At 35.3% G+C, this 13,148-nt stretch overlaps 1 protein-coding gene across 4 annotated transcripts in view; it reads right to left on the reverse strand.

Moving 5' to 3' along the window:
• Positions 1 to 2,236: 2,236 nt before the first annotated feature.
• npy1r (neuropeptide Y receptor Y1) overlaps positions 2,237 to 13,148 on the reverse strand; it is a 31,171-nt gene continuing 20,259 nt past the window's right edge. For all 4 annotated transcript variants that reach the window (XM_082164688.1, XM_082164686.1, XM_082164687.1 and 1 more), the window contains one exon: positions 2,237 to 4,761. In XM_082164688.1, coding sequence (XP_082020814.1) covers positions 4,345 to 4,761 — 417 coding nt within the window. In that variant the 3' untranslated portion in view covers positions 2,237 to 4,344. The remainder of the gene's footprint in view (positions 4,762 to 13,148) is intronic.

A 13,148-nucleotide genomic window follows, 5' to 3' on the forward strand; every position in this document is an offset into this window, starting at 1 on the left:
TCTTTATGGACAGATGAAACAAACAAAAAAAGAGCTTTTTGGCAGCAAACACCTATGGGTTTGGTTCATTCATTGATAAAAAAAAGTACCCATGTGTAAAATGAAATACGCTGCTGTATCTTTAATGCTGTGGGCCTAATTTTCTGCCAGAGGTCCTGGACATCTTGTTCAGATACATGGCATCATGGATTCGATCATATAAATAAAAATACGAAACCTGACAGCCTGTGCTAGAAATCTTATAATGGGCCGTGGTTGGATCTTCCAACAGGACAGTGATCCAAAAACAAACATCAAAACAAAAATGGGTCACTGAGCACAAAACCAAGTATCTGCAATGGCCATCCCAGTTCCTGACCTGAACCCATATAGAAAATGAGTGGGTGAACTGAGAGAAGAAGTGCCAACATGGATCTGGGAATCTGAAGGATCTTGAGAGATTCTGTATGGAGGAATGGTATCTGATCTCTTGTCAAGTGTTCTCCAAACTCATCAGGCATTATAGGAGAAACCTCAGAGCTGTTATCTTGGAAAAAGGGGGTTGCAAAAAGTATTTAATAAAAGGGGGCAAATAATTGTTTCCAATGTGTTTTGGAGAAAAACATTTATTTCATAATGTGATTTCCCCCCCCCACTTTCAATTATTTTACTTCAATAAAAGGTTAGGTTTTTGTATTAAAAAAAAAAAAAAAAGGATAAACAATGCAGATTTGTTTTTTACAGCCAACTTTGATCATATTTACCAAGGGGGCAAATAATTCTGACCAGCACTGTATACCGGGATAACCTTGTTTTTCTTGAGAGCCCCCTGCTTCGCAGCGTAGTTAATAATATGCTAAAGCCCGCCAGCACTTTGATGGGATAGGTTACAACATGTTTGTGACGTAGAGAACATGGTTTGTGTTAAAACATATTAAAAACACCACATAGACATATAAACAACATTAAACACTTGATTTTCACAACAGGGGGCCTTTAACAAAAACAAAAAAACACATAGGCCTATGTAAACTTTTATTTATTTTTATTTTTATTTAAAGGCTCAATAAACTGTTCAATTTCTAACTATTAGTTTCACATGTCAGGCTTTACGGTTCAAACATAAATGTAAAGTGTGCATAGCTAAACACATTAGAAATGGACTATAACCCCCACCTCTAAACTTCATGGGGTCTTCAGTTTACTAAAAGGATTTTTTTTTTTTTTTTAAATGAAACAGCTCAGAGACCCAGATAAGATACAGAGCACAAACAAAAACAAACAAAAAAACATAACATGCATTTTTACATTTCAGATGTCATACTACAAAGAAATGTTGTGTCAGAGGTCATGTGCTAATGCCTATAGAGAGAAAAGATCACTGCACTCAGTGAAGCAAATATGGATGATTTTAATGCACTGCAGAACATCTTTGATGTGTCTGAACGTAACAAAGAGACACAATGACAAAAATCATGAAAGAAATGCCATATAGAGTAAGCATAGATATGAGCAATATAAAAACTAGAACATCACTTCAGAATTCACAGGATACTGGCAGTAAAATATTTCATTAAAGTAAAAAACACTGTATTCCTTTCGAATATCACAAGTATACGGATAACAGACAGTTGGAATATTCAGAATGAAAACAGCACTTTCTGGAAATACATATTTCATTATTTTGCTTGTTATTTTCCCAGAACAAGATTCCCCCTTGATTCCCTCTAATGGTGGCAAGAGCATCAGCGCTCACTTACACATCAAAATAAATAAATAAATATATAAATCTGTCAAACGTGTTTACTTGGGTTGTGATATTTTTGTTGCTCCATTTCTGCCCCTGTGTCACTAAGCTCTTGTGGGAAGTTAAAGAGCTTTCTCTCACGCTGAAAGAAAAAATGAAAGGCTTCTTCCTTTTTAAGAAATGCATTTTTGCTCACTTGTTTGCACCAACAACTGTTTCATTTTGATGGCATCTTTCGAACAGTCTAAATCTAAATAAAAATTTCTTCTTAGCAAGTTTCAAGGTGGACAAAAAATTAAACAATGAAAGAATTAAGATTATATAGAGTATTGTTTGGAATGTGTTTTTAATATTGCAATGTCTAAAAAGTCTAAAATAAAAAAAAAATTTGAGAAATAGACATCCAGTGAAATAGTCATTATATATATATATATATATATATATATATATATATATATATATATATATATATACTGTATATATATATATATATATATATATATGGTACATTCTGTACACAAAAAGTACAGTGCCTTCCTCGCATGAACATACACATGCCATAGCAAAGCTGTATAATTGTGTCGCTTTGTAATCTGGGACTGTTTTGCACTGGGTTGATCATTTCGTGATTATACAGTTGTAGTAATTTAGAACGAATCAATCACCAATGTTGGAAAAATCCCAACAATAGCAAATGACAGTCTGCACAAGCAATAGAGGAGCTTGATAACCACTACAATGGCCCTCTATTTATCATTCTGAGGGTAAAGTATTGTAACATATATATATATATATATATAAGGAATACTCAATGTTTTTTATCAAAAACTAATTTTTTTTTTTGTTTGTTTTTTGCTCTCACAAATTCAAACCTTACTTTAAAACTAAAACTTCAGTGTCCACATTGACCATAAAACAAATGGTGAAGGCAATACATTGGCAAAACATTTTTTTTCTAATATTGAAGGAATAAATCTAAATAATATTTAGAAAATCTGTCAGTAAGCAACAGTACCTTAATAATAACATGTAATATTCAAGTAGAGATAATTAATATCATTATCAAATTAGAAATAGCAAAGCATACTTATGTTAAATTACAATCATTATGCATCAGTGCAGAACTACATTGATAAAACTCTCTAAAAAATGCTGGGTTGTTTCATGTTTGGGTCAAATATGGACAAACGCAACTGCTGCTTTTAAAATTTTAATAAAATAATTTTAACCAATGGTTGGTTTTGTCCATATTTGATCTAAACATGGGTTGAAACAACCCAGCATTTAGAGTGTACTGATACATTCCTATGTTTGTTTGTGTATAATGTGGATTAGGTGAGAGTAAAAAAAACAAACAAAAATACACACACACAAAAAAAAAAATCAAAGCAAAAAACTAAACAAAACAAAAATCAAAGCAAAACAAAACAAAACAAAACAAAACAAAACAAAACAAAACAAAACAAAACAAAGCAAATAAAACTAAACAAAGCAAAGCAAAGCAAAACAAAACAAATAAAACAAAACAAAACAAAACAAAACAAAACAAAACAAAGCAAATAAAACATAGCAAAGCAAAACAAAACAAAACAAAACAAAGCAAATAAAACATAGCAAAACAAAACAAAGCAAAACAAAACAAAACAAAACAAAACAAAACAAAAAACAAAAAACAGTTTAAAGCAGGGGTAGCCAATCCTTCTTGAAAGTTTCTAGCACCCCTAAAGACCCTGAATACCTGGTTCAGGTGTGTTTAATTATGGTTGGAAACAGGACGATGGCCTCCAAGGAGCAGGACTGGGCACCCCTGCCTTAAACTAAACCATTGTGAGCAATGGCACAACAGCCTTGTTTACACTGACAGCGTTTTAATGGCTGGAGGTTGCCGAGCCACTCTGCTCAACTTTGTCTCATCACCAACGATCGCTGTTACTTGTGTCGTCAGAAATGGCCTATTCCCATTGAAATAGAACAATGTCGGGTCACTTTATTGCTGCAAATTGCTGTCAGTGTGAAAAAAAACCCCAGCCCTTTACGTCCTGCAGGCTTGCTTTGTCAAGGGATAAATAAGAGGAAAATCTATTTAGTTTTGGTTTCGGCACTCAGAACTCAGAGAAATGAATAGAGATCAGAAACAGTAGTTCAGTGTCTCTCTTAAAAGTCACATCTGACATTCATTATACATTTAAATCCACTTCTGAATTTGTGACCTCTTGGGCTTTGCATTAGTTTTCATTTCTTCTTTCTTCCCTCCAATTCAAACACACAGCAGGAAGAATTCTTCTGAGTGATCAAAGCTCAGTCTGAACCTCGTACGATTTCCGTTATGTCTTCAGACTCTTACTTGGTCCCAATGAGCCCTCACTAATGCGGGACATTGGATGTTTCCCAAGTAATGTATTCAGCATCCTTGCTTGATTTTGTATATACAATTTTAGCTTGGAAAGTAGTTGCTTTCTTACAGCGTAAGTCATGATAACAAACGTTATGTTTACTAACAATCACTCTTATTATTTTTTTTTAAATGCACACTTTTTTAAAACTAAATCTGAAGAGACGTTTTATCAAGACAGTGCATTTTACAGACCACAGACACGAGTGTCACTTACAAAACTGTACTAGAGATCAAGGCTACTAATTTGCAGTGACATCTTAGACACATCCGTTTGAATAGTCGACATGGCAACCATGTCATATTCATTCTCCCGTGCTGACACAATCTTGCAGAGTCGGAAAGCCCGAAGGTCACGCTGGAAGTTGCGGTTCAGGAACCCGTAGAACACCGGGTTTATGCAGACTGAGCACATGGCCGTTAGGTGACACAGGGAGAACAGGAGATTGTGGGTACAGTGCATTGCCACTTCATGGTTCCAGTCGATGACGGCATTGAAGACGTTCAACGGGAGCCAGCAAACCGCAAATGCCACCACGATGGAAAAGAGCATGATGTTAATCCGTTTTGTCTCACTGCTACGGTATTTGTTTTCACGTATTCTGTCCATCATGTTATTACGCCGCTGCAGACGAGTGTAGATCTGAGTGGAAGAGAAGATAAAAAATATTTTATTTATATCTCATATTAGGGTGTTAACACTTTTGGCCCTGTGGACAGTTGGTACATTATTTAATTTATCCAACAGCAATATATTTTCCACCACAGTGTCATTTCCACCACATATTAAACAATGTATAGTGTTAAATGCCCTAAGGCAATGGAAATTATAGCTTACAATATTTTTTGGGGGGAATGAAATTAATCCTTTGTCTTGGTAAAGCTAAAATCAGATCTAGTATTGTATGCATTATTTTATTATTATTATTTAAAAAACATGGAAAATCATTTTATTGTATGTCGGATTTTATGTATCATATAAAAACATAATTAATGTTTGAGTTTCGTAATTAAAAAAAATATTGAAGCAAAAAATGTTGCATGAAATATTAAAATGGTTTATATTAATTTGACTCAGTGTTTAAATTATCATAATTTTCACCATTTTATAATGAATTCTCAATTTCAGGATGAAATCTGGATCTTGGAAAAGGGTCAAACATTAATTTATACATAAAAGGCATTTGACAAGTGATAAAAAAGAATGGTCTAAGGCTTCAGAGGGGTTTTAAAGTGCCCCTATTATGCTTTTTCTGATATTACCTTTCATGTAGTGTTATATAGCTGTGAAGGTAAGAGGTCTGCAAAAATTCAAAGATCAAAGTGCATGATAAATGGAGTTATTAGGTGCATCACAATTCGCATAGGCTACTTATGCACTATTCTATGACGTTTTGTAGTACAAATATTGAAAGTAGTGTGTTCACAGAAAATTCCCCAAATAAAAAGTGCACTTTAAATACCCAGATGATGCACTTAATTAACTTAATTAAGCGTGGAATGTTAGACATTTCATGCACTCAAATGTTGCAGCTTTACGTATTACGTAGCGAATGGGAGGGGCTATCAGACTCTGATGTTGAATGACAAAATAACCTTATACAATTCATAAACTACACGGTTGAGTACATAGTGCATTATAGTGTGTATTTGGGACACAACTATTGTCTCCCAAAAGAAATAACTGATTCAGAACTGCCTGAAACGAGTCGTCAATAATTCCAGTCTTACTTCCTGCACGAACCTATGAAGGTTTGTAACAAATTTGCATAATGCCCGCATGTTGCCTTCACTGGCTGCCCACAAACAACATCTACTTTGAACCGGCAGTCACAACCAATCACAACAGACTGAATCGTTTGATTTTGACCAATCACAGCAGAGTGGGTTCTCTGAAAGGAGGGGTTGAACGAGACTGAATACTTTCAGCCTCATTCAGGCTGTGTTCAGACTGTTAGTCCAAATCAGATTTTTGTGCATATCCAATTGAAATCCGGAATCACATGAAATGCAATTTTTTTAAATCCGTTTCAAGCTACATCCATATGTGGTTTGAAATCCTATTCAAATCACATTTCTGGAAATCCGTTTCAGTCTGACTGCTCTGATCGTAGTTTATGTGACTTTCTCACGCCATGTAAAACGTAAACGTCAGACGTTGTTATAGGAAACATGCTTAAAGTAGCTGCCGAAACAAGGCTGTGTTTTTCCAAAGTGCCGGACGAGCAGAAAATAACAATATAAAGGAGACATGTTTGTAAACCGAAAGAGACTACTGCACGGAATAAAGCCACACATACCAGCCTCCTACGGTTCTGCCGCTGCCTCAGAAGGTGCAGTAGACCAGTGAGGCGGCTACACATTGTAATGTTGTCAAATTTAAACAAGACAACTCTACTGCAAACCCCTTCATGTTGCATTGCCATAGAAACCAATGCAGAAATTCCATAAAATGAAAGAGCTGCATGCATGTACGGAAGCGTATTGCATTCACTTGAGAAAAAAAAAATCTACTCTGTTTTTCTGAATTAATGAGTTAATTATCTCAGAATTACTAGATAATTTTTCATAAATTTTTTTTTATTATTATGTTTTTCTGAATTAACGAGTTAATTATCTCAGAATTACGAGATCATTTTTCATGAATAAAAAGTTTTTGCTCTGTTTTTCTGAATTAATGACTTAATTATCTCAGAATTATGAGATAATTTTTCATAATTTTTTTTTTATTCTGTTTTTCTGAATTAACGAGTTAATTATCTCAGAATTACGAGATAATGTTTCATGAATAAAAGTTTTTACTCTGTTTTTCTGAATTATTGAGTTAATTATCTCTGAATTATGAGATAATTAAGTCATTAATTCAGAAAAACAGAGCAATCTTTTTTAAATGAAAAATGATCTCATAATTCTGAGATAATCAACTCGTTAATTCAGAAAAACAGAACAAAATATTTTTTTATGAAAAATTATCTCATAATTCTGAGATAATTAAGTCATTAATTCAGAAAAACAGAGCAAATATTTTTATTTCAAGAAAAAATTCTCATAATTTTGAGATAATTAAGTAATTAATTCAGAAAAACAGAGCAAAAACTTTTTATTCATGAAAAATTATCTCGTAATTCTGAGATAATTAACTCATTAATTCAGAAAAACAGAGTAGATTTTTTTTCCTCAAGTGAATGCAATACGCTTCCGTATGCATGGACACACACATCGGATCTGAACAGTTGCGATACACAGTGTGGACGTCAATCATTTTAGCCTCAGACTGTCAGTCCAAGTCCGATTTTTGTGCATATACGATTGGAATCCAACTGGAATCTGATTATATTCAACAAGTGTGAACGGCAAAAAATTACATGAGATGCGATTTTTACAAATCCGTTCAAGCTACATTTATATGTGGAAATCCATTTCTGGAAATCCATTTCAGGCTGACCGTTCTAATCTGATTTCGCGTGGTTTATGTCACTACCTCGCGCCACATAAAAAGCAGAAAATTACAATATAGTGGAGACATGTTGAAGTTCGAGACCGGCAGAGACGACAGCACAGAATAAAGCTGTGCATACCAGCCTCTTACATTTCTGCCACTGCCTCATAAGACACAGAAGCGCAGTGTAGCAGCTACACATTGTCATGTTGTATATTAAAAAGCATCTGTATTGCAAACCCCTCCATGTTGCTGTTTTTGGCGAATACCTACCAACGCAATGTCATTGCCATAGAAACCAATGCAGATATTCCAGAAAACTAAAGAGTGCCATGGGACACACAAATCGGATCTGAACAGTTGCCATACACAGTGTGGACAGTTAATAATTTAGATAAGATCTCAATTGGACTGACAGTGTGGACATTGCCTTCTTGAACCGTTTCAGACACTGTGAGAAAAGAGGTTATGCTGCAATGTTTATAATGAAAAAATGAAAGTGCTTTTTGAACTTGGTTGCATGTATGGCCTATTTGGAGACCTCCAAAACAAAATTAGGAACCTTCAAATAACATCATAGGGACACTTTAATGTGATCTTTATCAAAAAGGTTGTACGCATCCACATTTAGTATACATTTTAATTAGATATGCAGTCTAAAATCAACACACTCCACCAACAACCACGGTACACACAACCCTATGACATGCTTGCCAGAGCTCATAAACTATAGCTGACCTGAGGGCAAACCATCATTAAGAACACAGTGGGGGAAAAAGCTGCTCTGACATTTCAGATGATGATATCGTTGTGTATGTGTTTTCAACACAAACTGACGGGCAGAATACAAACAGGACCCTGCAAACATGATGTTGCAAGCTAAATAATGGTGTCACAGATAAATGTACCTCAGGAAGCACACTCAACATGCCAAAAACAAATCAAAGCAAATGCTTGGAAATTTCTCTTATTCCACTCTAACAACAAACAGAAGACAGATAAAAGGAAAAGGAGGAATTGTCATAGTTTTGAAAACCTCAAAAAAAAGTTGTCATGGTTTTGAAAATCTGTTTGACATGCAAATTGCTTGTTTAAACACAAACTAATTGAACTTCAGTAAATTAATACAAAAAATTCAGTTGGACGAGCATAAGAAAATTTAGTTTGAGAAATGTAATACATTTCAGTTAAACATAGTTTCACGAGTTCACATATTAATGAAATTTGATGTAATATTATAATGCGTATTTGGCTTGCTGTCGGGGGGAGGGCTCCGAGCTCGGAATTCGGCCCGACCCCAGAGTACTCCCCCCTATGAATGTATAGCTCATAGGTATCTATGAGTAGACCCAGCCGAAAGTGAGGTGATGGGGTCGTGGCGGGATGCTGAGAAATTAGTCATGAGACAGGAGGTAAGGGAAGGCTTTATTTATACTGGCTTCTTCTTGTGCTGATTGGATGATTACCTGAACATGCTCCTCCTGAACTTTGTTACATAAAACTTCATAGAGTAAATTAATTTGACCTAAACCAAATAAATTAACCCAACTAACTGATTTATTTCAAATGAACTGAATTAAAAAACTTTCCATATATTAAATTAGTTCACCCAAAAAATTAAGAAAAAACAAAAATCATCAATTACTCACCATCATGTCGTTCCAAACCTGTAAGACTTTCTTTCATCTATGAAACACAAATTAAAATATTTTAAATGATATTTCAGAGATTTCAGTGCCTCCACTGACAGCTACGCAACTACCAGTTTGTCGTTTCAAAAAGTTCATAAAGAGATTGTAAAACTAATCCACATGAATCGGGCGGTTTAGTCCAAATTATCTGAAGAGACATGATTGCTTTATATGATGAGCAGATTGAATTTAGGCTTTTATTCAAATATAAACATTGATCAGCGAACATAAACAGAAGCTCAACCGAACTTGACGCACGAGAACAAACCTCATTGGTTCTTGTGGAAGCTCAAACATGCTGCGTAACTCAAGAATGAACCTCATTGGTTCTTGTGGAAGCTCAAACATGCTGCGTAACTCAAGAATGAACCTCATTGGTTCTTGTGGAAGCTCAAACATGCTGCGTAACTCAAGAATGAACCTCATTGGTTCTTGTGAAAGCTCAAACTGCGTAACTCAAGAATGAACCTCATTGGTTCTTGTGGAAGCTCAAACATGCTGCGTAACTCAAGAATGAACCTCATTGGTTCTTGTGAAAGCTCAAACATGCTGCGTAACTCAAGAATGAACCTCATTGGTTCTTGTGAAAGCTCAAACATGCTGCGTAACTCAAGAATGAACCTCATTGGTTCTTGTGGAAGCTCAAACATGCTGCGTAACTCAAGAATGAACCTCATTGGTTCTTGTGGAAGCTCAAACATGCTGCGTAACACAAGAATGAACCTCATTGGTTCTTGTGGAAGCTCAAACATGCTGCGTAACACAAGAATGAACCTCATTGGTTCTTGTGGAAGCTCAAACATGCTGCGTAACTCAAGAATGAACCTCATTGGTTCTTGTGAAAGCTCAAACATGCTGCGTAACTCAAGAATGAACCTCATTGGTTCTTGTGGAAGCTCAAACATGCTGCGTAACTCAAGAATGAACCTCATTGGTTCTTGTGGAAGCTCAAACATGCTGCGTAACTCAAGAATGAACCTCATTGGTTCTTGTGGAAGCTCAAACATGCTGCGTAACACAAGAATGAACCTCATTGGTTCTTGTGGAAGCTCAAACATGCTGCGTAACACAAGAATGAACCTCATTGGTTCTTGTGGAAGCTCAAACATGCTGCGTAACACAAGAATGAACCTCAGTGGTTCTCGCACATCAAACAAGCATACTTGAGCTTCTGTTTACCATATCTGGGGCTGTATTCACAAAACATCTTAAGGCTAAAAGTAGCTCCTAACTTACCAGTTTAGGAGAAACTTTAAAAAAAATAATGGCTGTGTCAGTCCTAATTTTAGGACTATTAAATTTTTGCTCTAAGAGCATTTCACAAAGCACAGGATCGGGAAAGGTCCACGAGTAGGAAATCGAACAGGCAACAAGGCTATCAGCGCAGATAATGGAACTTTATTTCTGTCCATTACGTTGTATGGTTGTGTTTAAGGATCTAAAAAAATGGTCTATAAAATGGTAAAAGGGCAATTATACAAATATCTAGGATTCACAATATTTTATTATATTGTAAAAACGTAATAATGTTTACGTTTAAATGTTGCCAAAATGTCCATATTGTATGTTTCAGCATCTATCCAAACATACAAAAAAGTATGTTTTATACCTGCTAATGTTACGTATTAATGCCTACATATTAACAATGAGACCAGGCTGGAATAAAATCAGTTTATTATATAAAGCTATCATGTGTCTTCAGACAATTTGGACTAAACCACTGAATTCATATGGATTAATTTGACAATTTCTTTATGAACTTTTTGAAGCGTCAAAGTGGTAGTTGCGTGGACTGTCAATGGAGGGACAGAAATCTCTCAGATTTCATTTAAAATATCTTCATTTATGTTTCAAAGATGATCAAAAGTCTTACAGGTTTGGAATGACATGAGGGTGAGCAATTGATGACAATTTCATCATTAAAACTTTTTTTGTTGAACTAATCCTTTAAGTAAGGATAATGAAAAGGGACTATTTTTGAGTGCAGATTTTATTTTTATTTTTGTCTAACCTTGTAACGCAGCGGTTCTCAAACTTTTTTGGTCACGCCCCCCTTTAAACCTGGTGCCCATCCATCCAAAAAGTTGTGTGATTTTGTGAATCTATGGGACGGAGCCGTTCTCAAAAGCCTCGTCTTTCTTTCCTAATGATGTAAAAGCATTCTGTCCATTAAGAACAGAACATCTGTACAAGCTCCACTCACTGTGCGTGCACATGCATATGCATGCATTACCGAAACAAGATGAATGAATTAAACATTAGTTCATTACATGCCAACAGATCAGAGTCTTGCAAACACAACTGACTTCAGACTTTTCCCTCCTTCTTATTTCTAGCTCTACTTTCCTCCGTTTTCATTCTCTCTCTTTATTTGATGAATGGCAACACTGGCACAGAGTCCTGTGACCTGAAATAACTGCATGACACAAAACCCAGAGGCAGAGAAAGAGAGAGGCTGAACACACAGATTGAGATGCAAGTGTTTATCTGTAACTTATTATTTACTTCAGCTCACATTTGAAAGCCAGCATTAGCCAGACTGGAATAGTGAATTTGTATACAGTTTGGTATGTAATTTGTGGGTTTGTCTCTATATCCAAATAATTTTCCATGGAAAGCTGGCTTTGTTTAGTGGGCTGATTAAATGTGGTTCTAGGTCAATTTTACTGACAGCTGAACATAACAAAAGTCCCTCAGTCATTAGGACGCATAAAGTAGTTGGCTCATACAGAATGAGACTGATCTGATGCAATCCGACAGTTGCTGCCCTAACCGGACAGCCAGAATCTTTGTCGGCTTCACATTCTGAAATATTGGACCGTGGGATGGTTGGATGACAGTAGCACCTAAGGATCCATCTGAATATAATTGTTTTAGTCATTCTCTGTGGTAGTGATAGACCAAAATATTGGCCAGAGCGATTAATTGGCTGGTATGTGGCCATTTTAAGATTGCCAGTTATCAAAAGACAGTGAATGGTGCACTTTTTCAGTTTTTTAAATACTGTGATGAATTTTTAAGTAAATATGATGTAAAATTAATGCTAATTTAACACTTATTTTGTTGTTTTAGTTGCACATCTTATTCTCATCAGTAAACTGTACTATTTGTAACTGTTTCTTCAACTTACAGTATATAGAATTCTTGAAAATCGTTTACAAAGCCTTAATCATTTATATGTGACCATGGACCATAAAACCAGTCACATGGTTATTTTTTATTAAATTGAGATTTATACATCATATGAACGCTGAATAAATAAGCTTTCCATTGATGTATGGTTTGTTATGATATGACAATATTTGGCCGAGATACAAATATTTGAAAATCTGGAATCTGAGGGTGCAAAAAAATCGAAACATTGAGAAAATCGCCTTTAAAGTTGTCCATTTATGTTCGCGATTGTGCTGCATTCACGCACAAAAATAAATGTTTTATATATTTACGGTAGGAAATTTACAAAATATCTTCATGGAACATGATCGTTACTTAAAGGTATAGCGGAGGATGTTTTACTTCCTGGTGGGTAGTCTAAACTATTGGTCCTCCTAATTGTCAATCATTCTGGTGAATCAATCAAACTTTTCAAAAAGTGGAGAGGGCGGGTCTTATCTAAAATTTGGAAAGATCCTCCGCTATACCTTTAATATCCTCATGATTTTTGGCATAAAAGAAAAATCGACAATTTTGACCCATATGTATTGTTGGCTATTGCCACAAATATGCCCGTGCTACTTGTGACTGGTTTTGTGATCCAGGGTCACATATTTGCTACTTTTGCATAGAGTATATTGTTTTATCCTTGTCCCTGTGATGGTTATGTTCTGTTTTGTCCTGTCAAAGTTCCATTTTCACTGTGTTTGATCTGTTCCTGTTCCTAGTTTCCTCATTTGTTAATTA

The sequence above is a fragment of the Leuciscus leuciscus genome (genome assembly GCF_965113295.1).
Source record: "Leuciscus leuciscus genome assembly, chromosome: 3".
Classification (NCBI taxonomy): Eukaryota; Metazoa; Chordata; class Actinopteri; order Cypriniformes; family Leuciscidae; genus Leuciscus; species Leuciscus leuciscus.